The sequence below is a fragment of the Pelobates fuscus genome, chromosome 10, assembly GCF_036172605.1.
Source record: "Pelobates fuscus isolate aPelFus1 chromosome 10, aPelFus1.pri, whole genome shotgun sequence".
NCBI classification, from domain to species: Eukaryota; Metazoa; Chordata; class Amphibia; order Anura; family Pelobatidae; genus Pelobates; species Pelobates fuscus.
Window position 1 is genome coordinate 97,966,368 of NC_086326.1, and position 27,967 is coordinate 97,994,334.

The 27,967-nt window shown below is 41.9% G+C and overlaps 1 protein-coding gene across 2 annotated transcripts; it reads left to right on the forward strand.

Annotated features, from left to right (window-relative positions):
• Window positions 1-585: 585 nt before the first annotated feature.
• Window positions 586-27,735, forward strand: COMTD1 (catechol-O-methyltransferase domain containing 1). Of its 2 annotated transcripts, none has more exons than XM_063435350.1 (7): window positions 586-750; window positions 6,470-6,597; window positions 10,438-10,537; window positions 12,582-12,700; window positions 16,870-16,924; window positions 17,601-17,737; window positions 26,184-27,735. In XM_063435350.1, exons 1-7 carry the CDS (start codon window positions 636-638, stop codon window positions 26,334-26,336), a joined length of 807 nt encoding a protein of 268 aa, XP_063291420.1. In that variant the 5' UTR covers window positions 586-635; the 3' UTR covers window positions 26,337-27,735. The 2 variants fall into 2 exon arrangements, with proteins under 2 accessions (XP_063291420.1, XP_063291421.1); XM_063435351.1 differs by having other exon boundaries at window positions 10,441-10,537.
• The last annotated feature ends 232 nt before the right edge of the window (window positions 27,736-27,967 follow it).

The window sequence follows — 27,967 nt, forward strand, 5'->3', positions numbered from 1 at the left end:
ATGCTGGAATTGTATCTGCCTTTTGCAAAGTGGCAATGCCAGTATGACATTTTACCAGTGTACCCTAGTGGGACCGGGACATGTGTTAATTAAAACTGAAGGAGTTGGCTGTTAGAGTTGGGAAGTGTTATTACAGTTTATGTATTTTTCGTGTCTTCGGTAGTGTTGGCTCATTACACTGTACTTTTATAAAAATGCAAATCCTCTGTATTTCAATTGTAACCCCTTAAGGACACATGACATCCCTTTTATCCCTTTTATCCCTTTTATTCCAGAAGTTTGGTCCTTAAGGGTTAAAACATTGCATTCTTAAAACCATAGCTTTTATTAATTTTCATTCAGTGTGCAGAGTCCATTCATTTTATTACATAGTGACTCATCGGAGTAAGTACATCTATATGGACATTACCAATCTTGCAATAAACAATAACCATTAGTCTGCACTGACTTGCAATTGTTAAAAGCCTAGTAGCATTACTTACATTTTGACACGAGGTGGCAGCACAGCACTATTCTTTTTCGTCAGTACCTACTGCTTCCCTGGTATAAATGCCTGCTTCTTATTGGCTGTTTGAGTCATGTGACCAGGAAGGTTTTACAATGGTAACATGAGGCTGAGCAATGCTTTGTAATACATGATATCCTTTGGACTTAGTCCTGGCTGTACCATGTCCTTTTCTAACATACACCGAGATGCTGCTGTTGGTGTAGCATTGCTAGGGGTTAGTTTTGCGGTTGGAGTGTACATTGGTGAGTATTGTGCTAGATATACAGTGTGTGTGTGTGTATCCCGTGTGTGTGTGTGTGTGTGTGTGTGTGTGTGTCTATCCCCAGTGTGTGTGTGTGTATCTATCCCCAGTGTGTGTGTGTGTGTGTCTATCCCCAGTGTGTGTGTGTGTGTGTATCTATCCCCTGTGTGTGTGTGTGTATCTATCCCCAGTGTGTGTGTGTGTGTGTATCTATCCCCAGTGTGTGTGTGTGTGTGTGTGTCTATCCCCAGTGTGTGTGTGTGTGTGTGTGTCTATCCCCAGTGTGTGTGTGTGTGTGTGTGTCTATCCCCAGTGTGTGTGTGTGTGTGTGTGTCTATCCCCAGTGTGTGTGTGTGTGTGTGTGTGTCTATCCCCAGTGTGTGTGTGTGTGTGTGTGTCTATCCCCAGTGTGTGTGTGTGTGTGTGTCTATCCCCAGTGTGTGTGTGTGTGTGTGTGTGTATCTATCCCCAGTGTGTGTGTGTGTATCTATCCCCAGTGTGTGTGTGTGTGTGTATCTATCCCCAGTGTGTGTGTGTGTGTGTGTGTGTATCTATCCCCAGTGTGTGTGTGTGTGTATCTATCCCCAGTGTGTGTGTGTGTGTGTGTGTCTATCCCCAGTGTGTGTGTGTGTGTGTGTGTGTGTGTGTGTGTATCTATCCCCAGTGTGTGTGTGTGTGTGTGTGTATCTATCCCCAGTGTGTGTGTGTGTGTATCTATCCCCAGTGTGTGTGTATCTATCCCCAGTGTGTGTGTGTGTATCTATCCCCAGTGTGTGTGTGTGTGTGTGTGTGTGTATCTATCCCCAGTGTGTGTGTGTGTATATCTATCCCCAGTGTGTGTGTGTGTGTATATCTATCCCCAGTGTGTGTGTGTGTGTGTGTGTGTGTGTATATCTATCCCCAGTGTGTGTGTGTGTGTGTATATCTATCCCCAGTGTGTGTGTGTGTGTGTATATCTATCCCCAGTGTGTGTGTGTGTGTGTGTATATCTATCCCCAGTGTGTGTGTGTGTGTGTGTATATATCTATCCCCTGTGTGTGTGTGTGTGTGTATCTATCCCCAGTGTGTGTGTGTGTGTGTGTATATGTGTGTATATCTGTCCCCAGTGTGTGTGTGTGTGTGTGTGCGCGTGTGTGTGTATCTATCCCCAGTGTGTGTGTGTGTGTATCTATCCCCAGTGTGTGTGTGTGTGTGTGTATCTGTATCCGCAGTGTGTGTGTGTATCCCCAGTGTGTGTGTGTGTATATGTATGTATGTATGTATGTATGTGTGTATATATATATATATATATATATATATATATATATATATATATATATATAAAAAATACTGCAAATTTTAGAATACTACTTTATAATACTGCAACCTCCCACAAACTGCACCAAAATAGTTTATGCAGTTTTTTCGCAAGATCTATATTACAGATATTGCAGGTAAATCTCACTATATGTTATCAGGACAGGCTCAGGCAGTGCTAGTCTAACTGACATAGGGGACCTGGCTGCATATTATCAGGACAGGCTCAGACCATGCTAGTCTTACATCTGACACAGGGGACCTGGCTGCATGTTATCAGGACAGGCTCAGACCGTACTAGTCTTACATCTGACATAGGGGACCTGGCTGCACGCTATCAGGACAGGCTCAGACAGTGCTAGTCTTACATCTGACATAGGGGACCTAGCTGCACATTATCAGTACAGGCTTAAACAGTGCTAGTCTTACATCTGACATAGGGGACCTGGCTGCATATTATCAGGACCATCTCAGTCTTGTATCTGATATAGGGGACCTGGCTGCATATTATCAGGACAGGCTCAGTCTTGTATCTGATATAGGGGACCTGGCTGCATATTATTAGGACAGGCTCAGTCTTGTATCTGATATAAGGGACCTGGTTGCATGTTATCAGGACAGGCTGAGAAACCACATGACTGACCAATAAACGTGGCTAAGCATAAGGACATGCATGCAGCACATCAGTCGATACTGTAACGATGCAAATAACAAAGATTGGGTTCTTTTAACATATTTCACATCTTGCAACATTAGTCATATAAACCAACATGGCCGCAAGACATAAAGGCTTTATTCATATTGCAAATAGCAGAGTAAACCATAGACCCAGCACATACATAGATATTGGGAATATAGAGAAATAAATCACAAATTCAAAATGGCTGCTGAACTGTGACAGTTAATTCTCATGTTTCCTTTGGCATTAATGCTGATGAGTAATCATGTCTTTAAAGGAATACTCCCCCATAACAATTGAAGCTTTTTTTAAGTTGTTATGAGGTAGGAGACCCAGGTGCCTTCGTATTTTATGGTTTAAACCAGGGGTACCCAAAAGGTAGATCCCCAAATGTTGTAGAACTACAACTCCCATGATGCTTTGCACACCCTTAGAATAACAAAGCATCATGGGAGCTGTAGTTTTAAAACATCTGGGGATCTACTGGGCACCAATGAGTTAAACCATTGGAGCTCCGGCGCCCAGCACACCTGTGCCTCCCAGCTCTCTGCAATGTAGTACGAGGAAGTGTTAGCCTGCCAGCCGCTGATTAATCCTACCTTGTACTGCACTGCAGATAGGAATGGAAGCCGGGAGGCAGAGGTGACGGGCGCCTGCTCCCCAACTTTGGATTGAACTGTTACTTCTACCATTATACTAAATTTGATTTGTTTTGCACTAGCTGTTTTTTTGTTTTTTTTTTACTTGGAATTAGAAAAAAATGGCAGAATAATTATGAAAATTATGATCTTAACTAAAGCAATAGATTTGTCCATCTACTTTATTGCTTGCCCAGCTGACAACAAAGGTAACATAATAATACGGTTGGGTTAAGTGTTTGAGTGCTTTTGGGATACATTATGTTGGTCACCTATACAACTATTAAACATTTTAGAAGGACACTATTGTCACCAGAACAGCTACAGCTAAACATAGTTGTTTTGGTGAGTATAGTCTGTCCCTGCTGGCATTTAGACAGTAAACACTGTCTTTTCAGAGATACCTCCAGTGGCTTTCACTCAGACAGCCACTAGAGGTGCCTCCTGGGTCAGTGCTGCACATTTGTATTCCTGACCCTATAGTGTTCCTTTAAACTTAAAATAGGCTGACATTTAATCTTTTGCTAGCAAGTGTAAAGGGAACATTTTACTTTGTTAGAAATTCAATCTCCTAACTTTGTGTAGATAATCTAGAATCAGAGCCGGATTAAGAGCCCAGTGGGCCTGGTGCTGACAATTATGATGGGCCTAATTACAGAATCTTATCGACCAAAAACACTAAAACAGTCATACCTCTCAAGCGTCATGTATCTGATGGAGTTGGTGTTGGAGGGAAACTCAAATGATGCAGCTATAAGAAAACACATACTCTATGCTAATCTCTTTATCTAATTTATGCTTTCATCTTTCAAGTAAATCCATACCAACAGCAGTGTCCAGTGAAGCAGGAAGCCAATGGGCGGGGTAAAAGAGTAGGCCACTGATGCAAATCACATGACCAGAACTGCCAAAAGGGGTGAACATGCCCAAAAAGGGGGTATGTCTGTCCAAAGAATTGGAAGGCCAGCCTGGCATCAGTGTCCCTATGCATCACAGTGTCAGTGTCCCCATGTCGCCCAGTCCCCTAGTCTCCCAGTGTCTGTGTCCGCATTTCTCCCAGTGTCCCCATGTCTCAGTGTGTCCCATGTCACTAGGATACGTGGGGACACAGAGACGTGGGGGCACTGGGAGACATGAGGGCACTTGTGGATACAGACATGGGGACACTGAGAGACATGGGGACACAGACATTTGGGGACACTGGGAGAAATGGGGTAACAGACACTAGGGACACAGAGACATGGGGATGCAGACACTGGGAGACATGGGGACACAAAGATATGGGGACACTAGGGACACTGGCTGGGAGACATGGGGACACAGACACTGGCTGGGAGACATGTGGACACTGGGAGACATGGGGATACAGACATATGGGAGACATAGGGACACAGACATTTGGGGATACTGGGAGCCATGGGGACACTGGGGCACTGGCAGGGAGGCATGGGGACACTGATACACTAGGGACACTGGCTGGGAGGCATGGGGACACTGGGAGACATGGTGTCCCTAGTGTCTCTGTGTCCCAATGTGTCTATCTATGTCTCACAGCGTCCCCATGTGTCTCAGTGTCCCCATGTCTCACAGTGTCCCCATGTGTCTGTGTCCCCACATCTCCCAGTGTCCCCTAGTGTCTGTGTCACCATGTGACCCCTAGTTTCCAGTGTCCTCATGTCTCCCTGATGCCTTTCCCCTCATCCCTCACTTCCCTGAGCTGTAGTCTGTCTCTGCAGGCTGGGAGCTGCTGTCTGGACTCTCTGTGCTGTGTATCTGCTCCCCTGCATATCAGTGAGTAGAGAGAGGCAGGGAGGGATATGTAACTTACCTGCCTCTCTCCATACACAGTGCCCCCTACTGGCCAGTGCTGGTATTCCAGAGTAATCTCCGTTTATACTGAGAAAAATATTTGCATTTGTATTGCCGGTATTACTGCAATACCATCACGGCCAGGCAGCCTCAAATACAGGATGTGCCTTAAAATACCAGTCAGGTGGCAAAACCTAAGAGTAGTATGTAAAAAAAATGTTTTTTGTTTTTTTTAAATGGGCCTATTCCATGGGCCAGGAGCTGCAGCTCCATCAGCCCCTATGTTAATCCGGCCCTGTCTAGAATAATGCTGAGAAAATTAGTCACGCGTACACACACACACACACACACAGGCTATTTTGCACTGCTAAATTCTACCACATGCATTGTGAGAGTGAGTGGGAGTGAGCACTGTCCAATCAACTAGCCAGGATAACAAATGAAGGTAAGAAAATAATATATTTGCATTTCATTAGCACAGTTTATTGATTGGATTGTCTACCTGAATTGAACCTTGTCACCAACAAATTTGCAGCTATCATATGTAATGTGTACTTCCTGGGCTCTTGGCATATATACGTGTGCAGTGCCTGGGAGTACAGTGGAGGTAAGTTATACTTACCTGATGCTGTCCACTTACTCCCACAGCCGTCGCTAGTGGCAAAATGTGACTGGGAATGCTACACCTTTTGTCAAGCTTTGTCAACTTATGATTTTACCGTAAGACAAAGTAGTCCCTCCTTTGTCTTATGCTATCTTTTGCATAAACTCCAACAAAGATTTTAAGAAATGCTCAATTACTAAATAGTGATTTAATTTATTTATTTTTTTAAAATGCTTAGGAGTGTTCCTTTGAGTGACAAGGTGCTGCAATATTAGAACCTGTATTGTGGGTGTTGTGCGTTAAAAAGGGCCTGGCTGTTCTATATATTTTGGTGATTCATACAAGGGTCTGATAGAACTAATAATGGTATTAACATGTTTTGGAATATTGAATTGTTTATGATGTAATCTTTAAAAATGTTTCATAAGCAATTTATTTATATCTTGTCATGGGGAGCTGTACAAGGGAAGTGGCTGTGAGAGCATTGTGGTTTGGGTATGTGATTATAGCGGACATATTAGAGGAGACTTTCAATGACAGTCACTTTAATATAATGCATATAAAATGCTTTAAGGTTATCTTTTATCAAACCAACTTGCTGTAAAAAGATATAGGTGGTGCCCAGAACTATGTTTGCAGTTTACTTTTTATTTGTATATATTTTATTTTTGATGAATTGTTTATTTCCTTTTAGGAAAGAAGTATTTTTTGTTCCGGAGTAAGAAGTCCCAGAAGATTTTTGAGGGTCAGGATGATCCACGCAGAGTGTACCTGCTACGCCTCTCATTGCGTGAACATCCAGCTGCTAAAAAGCTAAGACAGGTGAGTACAGAACATCTGGCTGTGCCATGGAGCTTATTATCCAGATTACTAATACCTTTATGTGACCAGGATGTACTGAACTGCAGCATTTGTCTTTAGTAGCACAGATCTGTTTTCTTACCATGCCTTATTGGACTGTTCTATTAACTTACCATACATATAGTCTGTAACAGAGGTAGGCAATCTTCGGCACTCCAGGTAAGATGTACTACATCACCCCTGATGCTTTGCCAGCATTATGACTCCAAGAGCATTATGGGAGATCTAGTCCACAACATCCGGAGTACCAAAGGTGGCCTACTCCTGGTCTAGATGGATGGAGCAGAGACATATGCTGCTATCATAGAACAGGCTAATAAGTGGAGACAGGAATCTGATGATCTAGTTAATGTTTAATATGACCACATAAACTATGGTATAACTTCCATCCTCTATGTTTCTACACTAAATGACAGACATGGCTTCCTCCTGCCCATTACTAAATAGCAGGCAGTATATGAATATGTTGCTAAAAAGGAAATAAAGTCAAGCAGCGTAGGCCCTAAATTTGTTCATGCAGGATGCCCTTCACCATAGTTAATCTAGTAGCCATGCATCTACACACCTCTCACATCTATTTGTCTCTGCGCATCCAATTTATTTGCTCAGCAGTCAAGGATCTCCTAATTCTATTTGTAATGCATAAGAGATGCTTTATATATTATTTTGTACATCAAGTGTGTGATATTTCAGGTTTTCCCTTTAATGCCGAGGCTATGATTCATATTGTAACGCTCAAGCTCTTGAAGTTTTATACACCACCAAAAGTCTGGCTGGATTGTGTTAATACTATAATAGCAACAATAAGTATGCTGCGCAACCAGTCTCTCCCCACAATAAGAAATCATCCAGAACCTGGGCAACTGCACATTTCATAAATCAGGAATCCTTTACTTAGCCAGAAGAGTCTGCAGTTTAGTATAAAACCTTATCCCTTTGGTATTGATTAAGTATAAATAGGGACACCTTGGTAGCTATGTTACATAGCTGAAAAGAGACTTGCGTCCATCAAGTTCAGCCTTCCTCACATTTATTTTTTGCTGTTGATCCAAAAGAAGGCAAAACTTGGATGTATTTAACTTGGATCTCATCTATGTTGATATTACAATCTATTTAAAGGGACACTCCAGGGCCATGAAGTACTTTAGCTTGCTGAAGTGCTTTATGTGTAAAGTGTGTCCTGTTTTTGCATTTTACAAAAAATGCAGATTTTAATTAAAAAAATTGTCAGTTTTATAAATTAACCTTGTTATACCCTCCTGGCTGTCAATCATTCAAACGGTCCTGTTACTTCCTGGTTTGCTTATCTCAGTAGAGATAAACTGAAAAGGCAGTAATTGCCCAGAGCACCTGCCTTGCAAAGACTTCTCATTGAGTTGCATTAGGAAGTCTGTGATTGGACAGCCACATAAAGCCTGGGTGGGGTTAGCAGGGGAAGGCTTGTAAAGGCAGCAGATAAGAGAACTGCATGTTTTGTCATTCAAAATTTTCTTTACAAAAATCACTTTAATACAATTATCCCAACTTTGTAGTAATATGTTGGTTTACATAAGCTACAGTACAGTAGTTTGTGGAGTGTACACAAACAAATCAAGCCAGTAGCTGCATAACGCACTCCCCAAGTGCTTAGATAATATAGTATATAACTGAATAAAGGATGCACACCAAATACAACTATATTCATACAACTCTCTAAAATAACACAGCAATATACAGATACAATTGGCTAAACATACTATATTCAAGTCTGTGTGTGTGTGTGTGTGTGTATTTGTGTATATATATATATATATAATCTCCATAGATATGGCAATGACCATACTTAGGGAGTCTATATCTTTAACAGGAAGGAGAAAAAAACAGATCATTGTGCAGTATGAAATTGTAAAATGAGCACAGGTTAAAACAAATACAAAAGGAAACACTCACAATTCAAAGAGCTACATGTATGTATATTATGGATCGACCGATATTGATTTTTTTAGAGCTGATACCGATATTCTGTGAACTTTCAGGCCGATAGCCGATATAGTTTGCTGATATTCTGTACATTTACCATTTTGGAAAATAAAAACTATTTCTAAAGGTAAATGCACAAAATATACATGCCACGTGTAGTGGATGCAGTGTGTTTAGACAGGGAGCTGTGTGTGTGTAGTGGATGCAGTGTGTGTGTAGTGGATGCAGTGTGTGTAGTGGATGCAGTGTGTGTGTGTAGTGGATGCAGTGTGTGTGTGTGTAGTGGATGCAGTGTGTGTAGTGGATGCAGTGTGTGTGTGTGTAGTGGATGCAGTGTGTGTAGCGGATGCAGTGTGTGTGTGTGTAGTGGATGCAGTGTGTGTGTGTGTGTGTGTGTGTGTGTGTGTGTAGTGGATGCAGTGTGTGTGTGTGTGTGTAGTGGATGCAGTGTGTGTGTGTGTGTGTGTGTGTAGTGGATGCAGTGTGTAGTGGATGCAGTGTGTGTGTGTGTGTGTGTGTAGTGGATGCAGTGTGTATTAGTGTAGTGTATATGTAATGCAAGCAGAGTGTTTGGGTAGTGTGCGTAAAGTGAATGCAGTGTGTGTGTGTGTGTGTAAAGTGAATGCTGTATATACTAAATGCAAAGTGTGTGTGTGTGTATATAATGAATGCAGAGTGTGTGTATTTGTGTAGTGTGTGTGTGTATAGTGAATGTAGTGTGTGTATATAATGCAGTGTGTTTGTGTAGTGTGCATTATATAAACACTGCATTATATACACACACTATGCAAACACACTGAATTATATACACACACTACACACACACACACACTGCATTATATAAACACACTACACAAACACACACTACATTATATAAACTAATATAAAATAATATAGCAATCCCTGGTGGTCCAGTGGCATTGGCTGAGCTGTGGGGGGGCAGGCAGCAAGCGTTTACTCACCTCCCAGCAGCTCCTCCAGCTCCCCAGTGGAACTCTCGCGGCCAGCGTGCCGCGTGCCATGGTAACACGTGGCAACGATCTGACGGCCGCAGGTCTCGCGAGAGTTACACTGGGGAGCTGCTGGGAGGTGAGTAAAGGCTTGCTGCCGGCACCCCCAGGACCGCCGGGTTTGTAATGAGCCTGGCGGTCCAAGGAGGTATTATCGGCAATATCGGTATCTGAATTGGCCGATACCGATATTGCCGAAAATACTGAATATTGGACAATAATATCGGTAAAACCAATAATCGGTCGATCTCTAATGTACCGGTATATCTATTCACTATACCTGGACTTGGTTGCACTTTATTTTTTAGTTATGGTCTTTCTTAAAAGCACAGTTCACCACCATTTACTTCAATATCTGTGCTTTTTAACAAACAATATTCAAATGTGCGTAGAATAGGAAATACAGAGTAGACGGTAATACAGAATGGCCAGTGTGCTCACAGGAAACACGTTAATGCAAATATTTTATTATCATTTTATATATGAAAAACTGTAGATGAGCACGTGGTTTAGTGAAGTTATGAACTATATAAATAAATTATTTTGATGACAAATACTTTTATGGATAATTTATATCTTGGGATACACAAATTAAATCTTTCTGTGCAATGTATAAAGGTTGATTTTAGTAACTGTATGTGAAAATAAATTACATTTTTATTTTTTTGGTCCTCTGTCAGTTATTATTTAGGCCTACTTTTTATAGGAACTAATGTAATCTGCAATGGATTCCCAGAGATTTTCAGGCCTTTTCTGTAACTACGTTATAAAATAATTACTGTTATAGTATAGTACAGAGCTGAGTTACAGACAGTCTTGTGTGTATTTCCAGCAGCTCTTCAGTATCACGCCACGTGATGTAAGCAGTGATGCAGCGCAGCTTTTGGGAAACCTCGCCAAGCTCATAAAGTCTCGGAGGGTTCTGGACATTGGTGAGAATACCTGTATATGCCGTACTCAATATTCCCAACACACATACATCTCACACTCATTGATTTGTTCCCTAAATCATACTCCAGTGACTACTGTATGTTTTCTGTTAATGGGTATTTATAAATGTAGTAAGATGAAGATTGATATTCAATTGATAGTTAATAAGGATGAAAAGGCCATTATTATTTTATAAAATTAAGAAGGTGTCCACCTCTGAACATCAGCTATTTGCAAAAAACTGATTTTATCAGCAACCAGATTTATTTAAAGGGTTGTGCTTGCGTGCCAGACGTTTAATATGCACAGAATTGACATGAGTCAGGCTGGAAAAAAAATAATCCGGGTTGCCTAATGACACCCTAATGATGCTGGGGTGGGCATCACATTTATTAAAGTAAAGGATGTGATATTGTGGGCAAATATAAAGATCAGGGGTCGAGACACTCCGAGGTATTTCTTATTGCAAAATACAACTAGAATACAGACATGTTTAGGAGATGTTACATAAATGTTTGCCATAATAGCTACACACTGGTTAGAGGGCCCTGCTCTTTAAAACTGTGTTTACCAATTTCTTATATGCGGGGTAGATTAATCCCACTGTGTACAAAAACATATTTACTTACCTTTACTCCATTCCACTCCACACTGCTCTCCTCCCTGCCAGTCCCGCTTCTTTGGTTGAGGTAATCAATCTTAATGATCTCAGCCAAACCAATGGTTCCTGAAGTGGAAGCACTGGTAGGCTAGTGCGTATGCCTGCAAATCGCTACACTGCACCCATCAAATGTTTCTCTAGGAACAGCATTTGTTTGAAAACTGGAGGCACCTCAAGTGGCTGTTAGAAAGACAGTGTGCGTTAATTCTAAAATGCTGTTTCTACTAAGCCGGAGTTTTAAACTGCAGGGCCTTTGCACCAACACAACTTTATTTTGATGGGGTGTTCTGGGTGCCTTTAGGGGCTAGAACCAAGATCCTTTCTCCATAGACCTGAGTAGAACATAAACTAAATATGTGACACAAGCAAAGTGCTGTCATTTGCTGCTGAAAGAGACAGACATTGTTAATTAGTTAATTTCCCACTACCAGCATGGATGCAAAATTCTGCTAGGTGTGTAGACTTTGTACATATCGAGAGGAGAAAGAAGCAATCAGCTGATCGGCCTCCTTCCTACATTTAGTAGAATAAACCGTTCTATTCACGTGTACTGTTCCTCTTTGAACGAGGACATGCACTATATTAAATACTCTCTCAGACTTTACTCCCATGTTTGTTTCACCCACAAATATCCAGGAAGTTCCTTTTTTCACAATCTGCATTCTCTGGGTTAATTATTTTCATATGATGCATTCCTAACATCCACGCCTTGCTATGTATTCTATCTCACTGTGGAAAAAATATCTTTTATATTTCTCTGAATTAATCATATTGTTAATCATATGGTTTAAAATTAGTAAACTGGAAAAATTCACCAAAAAAAAAAAAAGGAAACTCACATTTGAAGTCCCTGCCTTTGAACCAATCCTTATGATTTGCAACTTGGTGCAGTGAGATCCAGTCATTCCTTGTAGGATAAATAGATCGTTATTTGTCACAGTAGGGGTTTTGGGAGTTGTAGTTCAAATGTCACATTTCTACTATAGAAATGGTCACAATGTCATATAAAGCAGTATTTTGGGAGCATGTAAGGTGAGACTGAAGGCAGGGTAAGATTATGGAACAAAATGATTTGTTCATGGATTCTTTTGTTTTTAGTATAAATCTAAAGATTAAAGGGACACTATAGTCACCAGAATAAGGATTATTATTGAGTTTAGGGGTGGCAACGGGTGCCTGGTGGACCCCAGATATGTTTTCAACTGCATGCTGTAATGGTTCTCTACCAATCCATATCATTTATTGAAATTACCATATAAGTTGCATTTCAGTTGAGGTAATTCACCACTGTTCATCACTACTATATGATATTTGTGTTGATGTTTTAGTTTTTTTTATTTAATTATTTTATTGCCAACCTCTGCTATCTCGTTTTTTCCCCACAGGGAGGAGCTGTGGTTACAATCCTCTGGTCCTGGCCTTGGTGCTGCCAGCTGATGGGAAGGTAACTGCGAGTTTCAGTGAGACTGAAAATTCCAGTGATGCAAAGGAATTCTGGAGAGAGGTACCCCATACTCGGAACTTCAGATGCAATGTTTTCCTAGACTGGATCAGCATTAGAAGAGTTGTAGTCCATGTCAGCTTGATTACCAGTGTGTGTGTCTATCAATTCTTCAAGCTGTTATCTCCATTTTTTAAAAAATGTACTGTAACCAAGCACAGCTGGTTTCAATCAGGGATGCACATAAGGTAGATTCCCAGATGCTGCTGACCTACAATTCCCATAGTGCTTTTCTTTCCTTAAGAATGCTTTTGAATGATAAAGCATCATGGAAGCTGTAGTTTTAAAACCTCTACTTTTGGGGCACCCCCCAGTTTAAATAAACCATGTAGACGTGATCCAATACGTATAGTAGGTTGTTATAGCCCATCTCTGACAGAAAACAGAAAGTTGCACAGGTTACATACAAATGAAAAAAGACTCTGGTGTTTTTCAATGATTGCTCATTATTAACAGGCAGATATGCCGGCCGTGTATAGAAGAGTGGTTGTTGGTAAAGGCTCTTGTTTACATTTTGCTTGACCGTAAACAATTTGCTAGGGTTATGCCCGAAACGTCAGAAGTGTCTGGTTTTGTTCGAATTGTGTCCATACGTTTCCAGACCTCCTTAATCCATTGCCACATTTATTTTTCTTCTCTCTTTATTTATAATTTTTTTTTAGAAGTCATACAAATATATAGGTTTTTTTTGTTTGTTTTTTTTTTAAAATACACTATTACAGACAAGTTTTAATAGATAATGTAAAAGATGGTTAATGTCTGGCTGAGGATGTGTGAGATGACTCTGCTAATAACTGGTTGTAAGGAAACCTGGTATATCCAATACCCATTCGGTAGTTTCCTCCCTAACGGCCAGAGTATCGGTGACTATAACTCTCTGTTCGACAAATAAAATAAGCGATCTCCATACGAATAACTGCTTCCCAAGTAGATTCCCTTAGTGAAGTAGACAGATACCTAAACATCAGCTGACGTCTAGAAGAAGGGTATAACAGAACTGACTTTAAATGATGCCACACCGGCTTTTATGCAAGTCCCTGTGCAAGGGGACCACCCACAAGACATAAATCATATAACCAATCATGAACAGAGAAATAGTTAAACACTCCCAGTACAAACATATAATTCCCTCCCCTAGACCTGGAGATAATTAGGGCTGATAAAGTAATAACTTCATTATCTCCAGGCAGAAAAAGTAAAATGTTACCCAACTTTCAGAACACCCCTTAAAACATAAGGTATCCCCCACAAAAGTCCTATCCCCTGATAGCCCTGATCTGGGTGACCAACATATCCAAAAATCACCCAGATCAGTTCAGGGGTTTTCGAATTCTTCTTTTCTTTTTTTTTTTTTTACGTGCAATCAGTAACAGACATGCCTGAACTGCCACAACAGCTGTTTCAAGCGCAATAATAACATTCAACTTAGGTCAATAATATGGCTTTGTTTAGACTGCACAATTTATATTTATTTAAGTAGTATTGTTTCTGAAGGCTTTCAAGAAGTGATGGCAAGACATAGGTCGTGTAGTGAGCGATGATTTAGTTGCGTAATGTCGTGTGTGTGTGTGTCTCTTATTGCTGGTGTATGCCTTGGCTAGATGACTACTGGAAACATGGCATTCCCGGTACCCGATGTGTGTGGTCGTCCTTCGGACCTTGTGTGTGGGGTGCTTGTGAGAGAGATTCGGGTGGTTTTTGGCCTGCCATGTAGGTTTGGTATCCGGGGGGGGGGAGGGGAGTGTGAAAAAGTGGACGGGCTTTTGATGGCCAAGTCTGTCGGGCTGCCCAGTGGTTGCGAGTGTAACTGATGTAGCTGGGCTGTGTGGTGTTTCATTTGCAGGTGTGTGATATTAGATGTGCCCTGAGATTTGAACTCCCTGATGTCTAACATTGCGTGTGTAAGGCAATAATAAATACCAGACGTTTATGAAACAGGTAATTGGGGCATCTTCTACTGTTATGTTCGCAGCATTCCTTTACAGGGGCCCTAGAGGCCAGTCCTTGGGTTGCGTTTCACATTTGGGTGGGGAGAGTAACAACAATGAACCAGGTTGTCGCCTGTAGTGTATTGTCCTACAGTGGGGGAGTTTTGATCGGCCCTCAGGTGGTAGCTGCTGCGAGTGCGGCTTTCCCGGTTCCCCGTGGGATGAAGGGAACTGTCCTCGTCGGGTCCCATCTCTGTGCTGCCGTTGTTTGCTCAGGTGCAGCTGTGGATGACAGCCCCTCCGTGGGCAGGGGCAGCAAGGCGGTTGCTTCTTAAATGTCCGAAATGGAGTATGTCTGGTTGTCATGTTGGATTCAAAGCGTGCATGGTTTGCGCCAGCTGTAAGTAATTTGCTCGCCCCGCAGCAGTGAGGTGAGGGGTTGTAGGAACCTGCGACATTGCAGGGTCTCCCCTGACAGGTCCGCGTAGAAGGCTAATGTCATATCTTCAAAGGTGTAGGTGGTGGATCCCTTCAGGGCTGCCCGAACGGCCATCTTGTCTGTCGGGATTTTATATCTCACCACTAGATCTCGGGGGGCCGCCGCAGGGGCTCTCCGGGATTTCGGGATCCGGAAGGCTGCCTCAAAGCCAATGTTCCTGGCTTGTTTAGGTGTCAGCAAAGCTCCCGAGAGCCGCCTCAGGAGGTGTGGGATTTCTTCTGCTGGAATATCCTCCGGGATTCCGCGTATCTTTAAATTATTGCGGCGCCTGGCATCCTCCATTGCCGCGAAGCGCTGGTCGGTTTTGGCCTGCTTTTGTATAAGAGCCTGGATTTCCTGCTTGAGCTTTGCAATATCTTGTGCTTGCCGCGTTGAGGTAGCTTCGGCTCTGCTGCCGCTGGGCTTGGTGTCGGTTATTTGGGTCTCTCTGGAGGTAAGCTGATAGTGGCGTCATCTGGATAGAAATCCCCCGAGGAGTCAGAAAAATCCTCGAGGTCGGCGGCCATCTTGGAAGAGATCTCGTATGCTGGCCCCCTGTTTGGGTCGGTCTGGTTTTTGTTTTTTTGTTTTCCTCCCCATTGCCGTTCTGGGTCGCCTGGGTGCTATTTTTAGGGGTTGGGTGGCCGATAATCGTTGGGTTACAATGGGTATCCACGGAGCCCATCTACCCTGCGTCTGCTCTGATCGGCTGTCAGACTCCGCCCCCCCAGGGGTTTTCGAATTCTATGGAAGTCTTAGGTGACCGGCTAACAGCGAGGCTCCTGCCCAAAACAGTTACACAAGTATGGGTGGTTTTGCCGGTCTATTTCGTAAAGTTGTAAAAACCAAATAAATCCACGAACGGTTCCCCCTGGATCCTAGCAGCGATTGTTCCCCTCATACAAATGAACAAAAGTACAGAACAGCGTTCTCCTAGCTGTTCGGGAAATGAAGATCCAGCGTTCGTGTGTTTGGGACCAGTGTTCGGGAAGTCAAGTGTCCGATTTTAGTTCCAGACACTCGACAATCAAGTCCTGCTGCCTTTGTTCGCACAATGCCGTTTTCTCAGCCACGTGGCGTTCGACAATACGAACGGCGGCCGCACAGGGAGAGGGTTTAATTAAAGGTATGCTTTGAAGTTAACGAGCCAGGGGGTGGTCTCTGTACTGTAGTTACAAATACCGAATGAAAGAAAAGGAAATAAACTAAAGAACTTGAAAGTGATTTCTTCACACTGGTTTTGTAGTTGTTATAGATTCCTTTTTCCATTATGCTACGTTGACACTGCCTGATGACTGGCTGAGCATTGTGGGAATTAACATTCACAAGAGCTACATTTACAAAGATTAGTTGCTTCACTTCTTGTCAGCTCTGTGTGTGATATGGGAAACATTGTGCATTAGCAGAGATTGGGCAGTAAATGGCAGACTGGGAAGAAACCTCTTGTGGTGATGATAGATAGCCCTAAATGCTGTACTAGAGACAGCTTCAGGTTCCACTTGCGTTTTCCACTCGGTATCCAGAGTTTTGTAAAGATGTAACGTTCTATCACTTTCTGTGAGCGCTGTCATTGAGATTGCCACATGGTAGAAGTAGAGCAGTGAAGCCCTGATCTGATTATTATAGTATAAAGTGCTTCTCTAGTCCTGGTCCATTAACAAGGGGAAAAAAGGAAAGTTTGAAATTCTAAAGTAAGTTATGTGTAAGACATATTTCCTAACTTGCAGAGCTTTCTTACTAAGACTTGTCCTGTCTTTCCTCCCCAGGCTGGCGTGGATAACAAGATTGAAATAATAGTGAAATCTGCAGAGCAGACTCTCGGTAATTCTGTCAGCAGAAGAGTGAACAGTGAAATAAATTATTCCACCAAGGATCATTCCAAGCACCATAACTACTCTATCCAGCAGTAGTGGTTATGGTGCCAGACGTCTGCCAGTACAAACTATAAAACAGTTTGAGCACGATTTGACACTTACCTGGGTCCCACTGAGTGCCTGCGCTGCTTTTAACCTTTTTAAGCATGAGAAGCCACTGGCCGTTCAATACAGCTTGTTCATCTCATTCTTTAGAAAGCTCAACTGACGCTCCTGGTTACTAAATGAATACCTACATGATCATATGTTTTCTCCTGCAGTACCCAGTTTAGTGTCACACTGTGCTGAAACGCTTTGAAAGATTATACTGGGACTGTACTAGGGCTTCCTGGCACCAAAACCACTACAGCACGCTGTAGAGGTAATGGTATTTGGAGTGTTCTTTTACGTTTATTAAAATTATAACGACATGGAACAACAAGACAAGGTATTGAATGGCATGTCATACTAGCTAGCAGGTATTTTGTACAGAAAGAAGGGGTCAGGGGGGGAGTAGAGATTAGAATGTACATATCAATTATGACGTAGCAACACTCAAAGCGCCATAACCGCTACAGATAGCTGTATCCATGCCAATTTGAAAATGATTTGACATTCCACTGAAGTACTGTCTCTCTTTCCAGATGACCTGCTCTCTGCTGGGGAAGCTGGCAAGTTTGACCTAGTCTTCATCAACATGGCCGATGAGCAGAGCTGCAGGAAATGTTATGAGAAATCTCTGCGCCTTTTGAGAAGTGGAGGCATTTTAGCTATAGATGGGGTGAGTCCCTCAACATTTTCACTCCCTTATATTGGACTATATGGAAAATATGAACATTTGATGCAACGCCTTGCAGACTAGTAGATCTTTAGCTGGTAACTAGTTCAAATGCAATATGAAAGCACACCAAATACTTACATGAACTGTTATGCTGTCATTTAAAAAAACATTTTGAAAACCTTGTTTAATTAATTAATAAAACCAATGAGGTGTACCAAGAAGAGTTTCAGGACATTATAGATGATACCTTAGTTACGAAATGTATTATTTGGAAGCAGCGAGCAGCTTCCTATTAAACAGAGTCAAGGATAAAATAGATTTTCTACCACCGTTTGTTAGGCCATGCAACAGGGGGTCAGAGCCATAGGGAGGGGGAGATTGAGTTAAATGGGGGAGTGGGTGCCAAAGATACAGGAGGGGTGTGTAACTGACACAACACATTATAGGAATGATTGATACGTGTGTGGAAGTCAAACTCAAGGTGGATAAGGTATTCCGTTTTTTTTTTTTCTTCTAAATTTAAAGTCTAAAAGGCAGGATATCATTTTGTTATATTACGCATAAGCTCCTGGTTCTGTAGTCCCCAAATATCAGTAATTTTACCAACTTCCCATAAGGTTTTAGATTATTTCTTCATATGTCATAATCCCCTTCTGACACATGTTGGCACTTTGGAAAATAAATAAGACCAAGAGAACAACCATATATGTTTTAGACCAACAGGGTTTTTCACTAAAGGGAGAATTCAAAGTGAATTTCACATTTTAAGGCAAAGTAGCCGAACTGGAAGTATAGGTAAATTAGATAATTTTTCCAGTTTTACTATTTTGGCCTTAAATTTGAAATGGACTTTAAATTCTCACGTTGGTGAATAACAATGCAAAGAAACACATATATAAGCTTTAATTCACCACATTATAGACCCTGATTGATCCAAATTAAGAGTGTAGCTCATGGCTTTGTGTAGGACTGAAATCACGCATTGTGCAGGACATGCTCTTCTCTGATGACCTATAAATGCTCTCACGTGACTCATAAAAGGATTTTTAATAAAATAATTTTGAGGGTTCATAGGACGCTAGAAACTGTTTGCTTGTCTTTAGACCACAGCTGAGTGTCATTGCTTAAATTCATGATCATCAACTGCTTGATTAGTTTACTGCATTCTACACTGGCCTCGAACCACAAGGTGTGGGATGTATAGGAGGAATTTTAAAGTTCCACAATAGAATTTCCTGTGATCTATTGCTATTGTGATAATGTTCCGTCCCTTTTGTTTATTATTTGACTCTGGTTTATGGTTGTGTTTGCTTGTTAAAGCTCTTCCGATATTAAAACCCAGTCAGGTGGGTGTAATCTGTATTAGTATTACACTCTGGACAAATGGCCTTTTATTTTTGCAAAAGAAACTTGTACAGCCTATAATCTTAAAGAAAAAAAAATAATAAGTAAAATTAACGTTTCCCCCAACAGACAGAGGCAGTACCTAAAACCACAGGGATTTGATAAGTGTTACTGAACGGTGAGGTCATGTCTTCATTTCACTATTTCCAGCTTGTGCCCCCAAATCAGAGTCTTTGGAGGTCTGTATGTTCAATCTGTAATGATTGGTGAACATTTGATTTAAAGATTTATGTAGTAAATGTAACAGCCTTGCATTTCTAAAAAAGTAGCTATGGTCCTGTTGGAGTGAGTTTGAATTGGTGGACATAGACTGAATGTCTTCAATGCCAGTGAAAAGGCTTCTTTAATCCACCTGACCAGTATGCTGGTTTGATTTTTGACATCTTTTGTCAAAGCCCTTGAAGAAGAGAAACAGGTGTTCAGGTCTTCTTTCTATAACATTTTATTGCCTCTTTCAACTTGCTTTGCTTTTCTGTTGGTAGAAAAACTGTGTTCACTGAGAAAACTAGGTGGGAACTGACCCAGTGGATAATCCAGCCGTGCGATTTAGGTATCACTGTCACCACTGAAATGTCCTTCAGAAGGAAATCCTTGAATTGGAGGTGGAGACATCTTCTTTCATATCAGATATAAAATCTTGGGTGTTTTCTGCTTATTGGTGATATCAGAACTTGCAAGTAAGAATCATTTAAATCAATGGACACCATCCAGTCTACCAGTTTAACCCCCTTAAAGGACCACTCTAGTGCCAGGAAAACACTCGTTTTCCTGGCACTAGTTCCCTGAGGGTGCCCCCACCCTCAGGGTCCCCCTCCCGCCCGGCTCTGGAAAGGGGAAAAGGGGTAAAACTTACCTTTTTCCAGCGCTGGGCGGGGAGCTCTCCTCCTCCTCTCCTCCTCTCCGCCTCCGTTCCGCCCCACGGCTGAATGCGCACGCGCGGCAAGAGCTGCGCGCGCATTCAGCCGGTCGCATAGGAAAGAATTTACAATGCTTTCCTATGGACGCTTGCGTGCTCTCACTGTGATTTTCACAGTGAGAATCACGCAAGCGCCTCTAGCGGCTGTCAGTGAGACAGCCACTAGAGGATTAGGGGGAAGGCTTAACCCATTAATAAACATAGCAGTTTCTCTGAAACTGCTATGTTTATAAAAAAAATGGGTTAACCCTAGCTGGACCAGGCACCCAGACCACTTCATTAAGCTGAAGTGGTCTGGGTGCCTAGAGTGGTCCTTTAAGGACCAAACTTCTGGAATAAAAGGGAATCATGACATGTCACACATGTCATGTGTCCTTAAGGGGTTAAAGGAAAAAACAAAACATTGAATCAACCATATTCTGCTTGTGGATTTTCTCTACTTGTCTATTTACCTGTTTGAACTTCTGAGCATGTGAAGAAGGGTGAAGGAATCAGCATGGATGTTATGACAGACCATTTATTCCTTAGGGGTGGGTGCTCTCCAGAAGTCATAAAGAAAAAAAAGAAAAAACTCCAGCCTTCCTTCCTAAGGTCTGATTGTAGCCGAACCCGGGTATCCTGACTGGTTACCTCTGCTAAACTCTCCTCTCATAGAAATGAAACCTTCAGTGAATATAGCTCTGTTCTCCCAGTAACTAGACACATGGTTCTGAGAGTATATTGTTCCAAATGCAGTCTTTATTCAGTACATACAGATCCCACCCAGGCGCCTCTGTGTCTGGGATATAATTGAGTCATCTCTCGCCAAGTCAATTATCCCTCACATACAGAGAGGCGAAATCATATAGAAAACAGTTATGAACTTCCACAAGTCAAGAAATTAGTTCCAGGTGGTTACGGTCATTTGCCGGTAACATTAACAGGGTCTGAGGCCGGTCGAGGAAGGGGGGCTCCACCTGGCTCATAGGTAGCCATTGTTCCTTCTGATATACTGTAACTCCTCTCCAAAGAGTGCTCTAATTGGGCATTGGAAAAGGGGCAAAACCCTGAGATGAAGGGTGACCAGGCCAAGGTGATCCTTTTTGCCATGCCGGAGTTCCAAGGGAAACACAGATAAGTACCACTGAAGCGTTAGGGGTTCTCCGGATGCTATGAGCTGCAAACGGAGCAAAGAGAGGAGGAGGAACAGAGAGCCAGAATAGTGTGATGGTCTTTTCATGATATCCGCCACACTGATATCACAACTCTCTCATTGATGTCTCATTGTTTTTGTTGCAGAACTTCCCTTTGTCTCTAGATGCTGTGATATGGTCTCTGAGAGCTTTGAATCTACAAAATGGGTACCAGAAAAAAAAAAAAGACCATTTTCTTGACAAATCTTCTGTTCTACTTTTCTTTTATATTGGGGGTGTTCCTTTTTTCCTGTCAGTCATTTGACTAATCAGCTCATCCAGTTGGAATCCAAGCAATTTGCTGTGCTCAAGTGGGTTATCGCCGCAAGAATATTTAAACGTCAGATTAAGCCTCCAATTTTTTAGCTCTTAATATAGATGACCAGTTTCTCGCTCTACCTGTCACCTCCAAAACTTCTTATGACAAATCTCTGAAAAATAGATCAGCTGCCAGCATAATAATTTGCAAGACTCATATAGTATACCTGAACAAAGCTTTTTCTAAACGGTCTATAGCTAGTACCTCTTTGCCCTAGCAATAGTTTGGAATCTTATTATGGGATATTATTATAGTGTAAGGGGATGAAATGGGGCTTCACTTATTAAAAAGTCTTTCATTTCAATGCTATGAATTAATTTTTAAAAATTTAATATTTCCAAAGCTACAACAACCCCCTACTAGATCAGAAAAAGTAGGCGCTTCTCAATTTGTCCTATGGCTATTTTTTTTTTTCTCTTCCCATGAATTCTGTCCAGCATGGTTTATTGGATATGTCCTTTAACTCCCCCCCCCCTCCCTCCCCACCCCCCACCACAGTTCCAATCATCAAGTATGATGAGTGGAAAAAGTCAATAAGCTTAGTAGAACAGCAATACATCTGACTGCTATTCGCTTAATCACAGTTTTATTAACTGAGCATCTTTCAAGCTCCGGAGGATGGGAGTGATGTACTTGGAATGTAGCAGGCTTGAAGTTGGATGGAATGTTGATGGAGGAATTTTAATTTCACTTTTGATTTCCGAGAAATAGGACGCAGTCTTATAGCTCGAGAGCATGTACCCGTGTTGGGTGCAGATCACTATAAAGCACCTCCAAGTACCATAACTGCTACAGCCTGTTGTAGTGGCTACGGTGCTAGGAGTACCCTGGCGCCCTCCGAGAGTAATTTATCAAAAAACATTTTTAATGACGTGCAATACTTAAGGGTAGGATATTGAGTGGCTGGCTATGGCAGGTATGCAAAACATGAGGGAAAGGAAAGTTGGTAAATATGGAGAGGAAAAAAAAATCATCGTTTTTTTTTTTCAATTCTTTATTTTATTTGTGCATAGAGTAACAGATTTTTTTGTAGCGCCACAACAGCGGGTACATTAACAATATGTCAGTAGCAATTTGTAACATGGCAGATAAGACAGCACATTTTATATTTAGTGAAGGTAGTGGTCCAGAAGTTTGGAGGTGAATTACAGTTTTATAGAGTTACATCTGTGTGTTGTAAACGTAGGTATGTAGGGAACATGAGGTGTAGTGCCCAATATGTTTATAAACCAGCCATTATAGGATGCGCTATCCCGTCATAAGGTAAATGTGTCATTCTCTGATTGGCACAGGTAACTAAATGTAATGGGGCTAGAGGACGTCAGTGTGGAACCGTAGTCGCGTTTCTGCAAGGGTTGTAGTGGTCTGTTTGCCAGTTCAGCTTGTGGGGTTCCGGCCCAGGTGTGTTGTGTGGGCCTTAGTTCCCCCGATTCGTGGGGTGGTATATGGGGGGGGGGATAAGCAGGTGTTGGTATCAGACGGTCTCGTAGGAGTGAGTGTGTGTAGTGGCTGAGCAAGTGGTTGGGCCTCTGAGGTCGTTTGTGTAGTAGCGTCAGGAGCATGAGAACATAGTAATGTGGAAGCGGTCAGAGAACATTAAACAAGATTGCCTATAGGGGCAATTCCAAGTGCGTTAATGTATGTAATGGCATATGGTGGAAAATTTCCGAACAGTTGTGCTATTATTAAACTAGAAACCTTATACAGTCCAGGTCATATTCAAGTAACAGTGTCCCGTTCCCCTCCGGCAACGAAAGGAGGTATGTTGTCCATGTCCCATACCCTTTGGGATAGAGTCGTCGGGTCGGGCACCGGCAGGCCTAGGGCTTGTAAGAATTGCGGGCCCTCGGAAGGGTTGGTAGCTTTGAAGGTTTTTCCCTCTTTGGTGCACAGCAGTGCTCTTGAGTTTGTCCATCTGTAAGGGATGCCAGCGGTTTGCAGGGGCTGCGTGATAGGGCGCATTGTTTTCCACCACAGGAGTGTGGCTTTACTTAGGTCTTGATAAAATGTGAGTGAGTGAGTCTCGAACTGGAATGGGGTTTTCCCCCGCAGTGCCTGCAGTAAACGTTGTTTGTCCGCAAAGGATCGGCAGCAGAGGATAACATCCCTAGGCTGGGAGTTTGGCGTTTGCAAGGGTGTTGCGATGCGGTATAGTCCGTCATAGGCGAACTGTTTAGCGAGCTTAGTTGGGACGATGGCTGCGGTGAGTCGCCTGATGAGGTGAGGTAGTTCTTCTGCTGGTACAGTGTCCTCTACTCCTCTTATCTTGATGTTGTTTTGTCTGCTTTTATCTTCCAATGCATCCATTCTGGCTGCTATTTGGGAGTGGGAGGTTTGTAGCTGCTTTATAGATTTCCCTTGGGTGGCCATGTGTTTTTTTATGTCCGCATAGTCCTTTTCAGATACTCGGAGGCGTTCCGTTATGGCTTGCATCTCTGCTTTAACCAGGTTGAGTTCTGCAAAGAACATGTCCTGGAAGTGAGCCAGGAGATCATGGATGTCCCGTTTTGTTACAGGTGGTTCAGTTTCAGGCGTAGCCTGTGCTCCATTCCCCGGTACCTCATCCACCACTGGGTCAGTTGTAGTTTCCCGCTGGGGGGATGAAGGCTGCCGCATGCGGGGCGTCGAGGCCAGCATCTGGCTGATTTCATGGTTTGAGGCAGCCACGGCCGGAGCCGTTTTTTGTGATTTACGGCCCATCGAGGGTTCGGGTATGCCCCAAGGTATGTCGGCTGCTTGTGGGTCTGTGTCCCAGAAGTCTCCGTCCCAAGAGGTAATACGTGGCTGCCGCGGGAGTCCCGCTCGGTAGGCCCGAGGCACTTTACGCCGGATTTTCGTGCCCGACGGGCATAAAAAAGGCATCCACAGGTCCGGTATGCGGATCCCAGTGCAAGGATCGCTATTGCGGCTCTGGATTTATGGCGTGTCGCCGAGTATTGGCGATTTCTCTGGCGATGATCGAGGAGCTGGGTGAAATGGCGTCTGCTCCTGAACGCCGTTAGCTCCGCCCCCCATCATTGTTTTTTTTAAAACTTTTTTTTCTCTCTTTTTGATAAGCTCCACTTAGTGAAATCATGTATTTCATGCAGTTCAATCTCCGTAAATCTAAAATATAACCTCTACTAAACAGCACTTTCATAATCTAACACACTCAACACTGGGCTAAGGTGGCAGGCTTACTATTCAATACAAACAATACAATCTACAAAAAGAAATAAACATAGAAAAACATAGTGTAATAAATTAATACACCAGAAGTGCGCTGATTCAAATTGCACTCACAGGATAAAAGTGCAGTACAGGCATATAGCGATCTTGTGGACTTACAGATATCTGTAATCTTATTTTTGACCTTATTGAAGAGGGAGAGACACACAGGACATAGTGCACCAGTATAATGTAAAACAATATTATTTATTAAATTGCACTCACAAGAAAATGGTTGAAATCCAGCATATCAAACACTCAAGGGTTCACAGTGCCGACATCCTTCCTCCCGTAGCGAGTATTGAGAAAAGCCGGATAAAACCACATAAAACAATCAAATAACAAGAATAAAAATTGCTGTCGTAGTCCCTCCGCCCTACGCGTTTCGTCCTAAACCGGACTTCCTCAGTGGGCAAATGAAGGTCTGTAATGAAGTTTTCTCCGTCCGTCTTTTTAAAATAGATGTTAAGTATCCCGCCTTCTAAATGGCCAATCACGTTGCGTCATATTGAATCGCATCACCTGTATCCAGTTCATGAGTTCCAAGCCTCTTTTTCACATCAGCAGTTCACACAGTTACATCCGGTATCTCGTGCTACTTCATTACAGACCTTCATTTGCCCTTGAGGAAGTCCGGTTTAGGACGAAACGCGTAGAGCGGAGGGACTACGACAGCACTTTATTGAATTTTTATTCTTATTTGATTTGTTTTTTATTGATTGTTTTATGTTGTTTTCATCGGCTTTTCTCAATACTCGCTACGGGAGGAAGGATGTTGGCACTGTGAACCCTTGAGTGTTTGATATGCTGGATTTCAACCACTTTCTTGTGAGTGCAATTTAATAAATAATATTGTTTTACATTATACTGGTGCACTATGTCCTGTGTGTCTCTCCCTCTTCAATAAGGTCAAAAAGAAGATTACAGATATCCGTCAAGTCCACAAGATCGCTATATGCCTGTACTGCACTTTTATCCTGTGAGTGCAATTTGAATCAGCGCACTTCTGGTGTTTGAATTTATTACACTATGTTTTTCTATGTTTAGTTCTTTTTGTAAATTGTATTGTTTATATTTTTAACAAGATTAGAGGGTTCTTCTTACATTCATACATCTGGTAAATTTATTTTATATACTTTTACCTATTGGGGTGTACGTGTGTTATATACATATCTCTTGTATTATTCAATACGCTGCATAACATTTATTTTTGCAAAAACTATCCATGTTTCAATGAGCGGGGGGGATATGCCCTATAAAGAAGCCAAAACATATTGCATACATTAGTTGTTTTAGTTCCCAACGTGTACCTTTTAACATGAAAAGATGAACGTATTATGCAAATTAAAAGTGGCTTTTAAAAAAAAAAAAAAAAAAATTACACAAAATTGAGCATTATGTTTAACATTGTTTGTCATTTTGTGATAGGTGTTATGCTATGGAGCAGCTCTTAAACTCAACAGTAAATCTGTGACTGTACAAGCCATGCATCAGCTGAGTGAAGCCATTCTGAGGGATGCCCGGATTGCTCTAAGCATACTGCCTGTGGGAGACGGGCTAATGCTGTGTTTCAAACTTTGACAAGACTGGTTTGGTGGTACTTCTCTCCCCCTCCCTTTACTGTCTAACGTGCAAACTGCATATAATGGTACACAAACCTGCATCCTTCTAGGAATAAAGGCATCTCCCCATTCATGTTTATTACAATTCTAGCGAAAAAGGAACATAGACCCTAAACCAGGTAAGACTTAATTGCTATTTAAATTCTGTGCATTCTATTACCTAGCAGTATTTCCAGGGTTCAATTTGCATGTTAGACCATTGTAGGACACTGGAAAGCCAAAAACCAAAAGTGACTCTCCTAACTATACCTCCTGTGATTATACCGGATTTCAGACAGTCTTGCTGCACATTCAGTTCTGTTAGCAATATCAGAAACTCGAGAATTGTAGAAAGCAACACATTGTCCAACGTTACAGTTTCACTAGAGGCAGCTGTGAAAGAGGATAGATTCGGCAAGTTTTCGTATTCAACCATAACACTTTATAAAGGTTATCTACTACAGTGAGATATGTCAGGCCACAGAAACCGAACTGGAAGTATAGCTGACTTGCAAACGGTCTCCAGTCTGGCTTTTCATTCTAAACGTACTTTACTTGCGTTAACAATACCCCTGCACGGATAATCTGGACTATATCACTATGAAACAGATGTTCGAAGTCCAGTTTTAATCCAACCATTAACTTTAGATTTTCAGAAGCTTTGAAATAATAAAGAAAAAAAAAAAACTCCACCACCACCGTGGTAAATTAATATATACCATTTTAGCTTTTATTCAGCCTAAATAATCCAACCGTTAAAGGATGCCTTTCCAGAAGTCGTGACTGTGAATAATTGTCTTAATACTGACATGATTTTGGATGTGTTCAGGCTGTATGGCCACGCACCCAATATCATATGATAGAGGGCCATTTTGTTTGTTTAGCTGCTGCTATTTTGGATACTTTAATGGTAAAAAGGTTGGGGCAAATCCAGCTTCTTTCAATCAAAATATCAGAAACGGACTCTCCTAGAGTCTTATAGTTTATGTAAAATACTACTGTTGAACCAAAAGTGTCTAATGTAGCACTCAAAATGTGAGAACAGATTTAAGTAGTTGTGAGAGTGCAATAAAGTCGTTTTGTGTATACTTTTTGGATTTCCACAGCTGCTCAGAGTAATTTAATTTAGTATATTGCAGATTTCAGTAGTTACTGTTTTATTTAATGGATATTATTCTGGGTGTGAGTAGCAGCAATGTAGGACATCTTTGTCAACAAAAAGTCTCTTTGAGAAAGTGTTATGTTTCTGTATGTGAATAATGCCTGTTAAAATTACATGTATAAACATTTTTTTAATCATAGTAAAACAATTACTGCAAAGAGTGAATTGTGGTTTTAAAGATAAACCTGTGACTGCAATTAACGCTGTACTCAGTATACCAGATTTTGCAGAATCCAAAGTCTTTGCACAACAGTATATATTTGTAGATCGTAGATTCACCTGGGTATTAAAGGGACACTCCAGGCACCCAGACCACTTCTGCCCATTGGAGTGGTCTGGGTGCCAACTCCCGCTACCCTTAACCCTCCAAGTGTAATTATTGCAGTTTTCATGAACCGCAATATTTACATTGCAGGGTTAAGTCCGCCTCTAGTCTACTAGAAAGCCCT

Bases quoted from the DNA above. Each gene is read 5' to 3' on its own strand.
- COMTD1 (XM_063435350.1), top strand. From the start codon at position 636: ATGATATCCTTTGGACTTAGTCCTGGCTGTACCATGTCCTTTTCTAAC. The intron at 10,538-12,581 runs GTGAGAATACCT...TTTTCCCCACAG, and splicing joins TCGGAGGGTTCTGGACATTG to GGAGGAGCTGTGGTTACAAT. The intron at 12,701-16,869 runs GTACCCCATACT...TTTCCTCCCCAG, and splicing joins CAAAGGAATTCTGGAGAGAG to GCTGGCGTGGATAACAAGAT.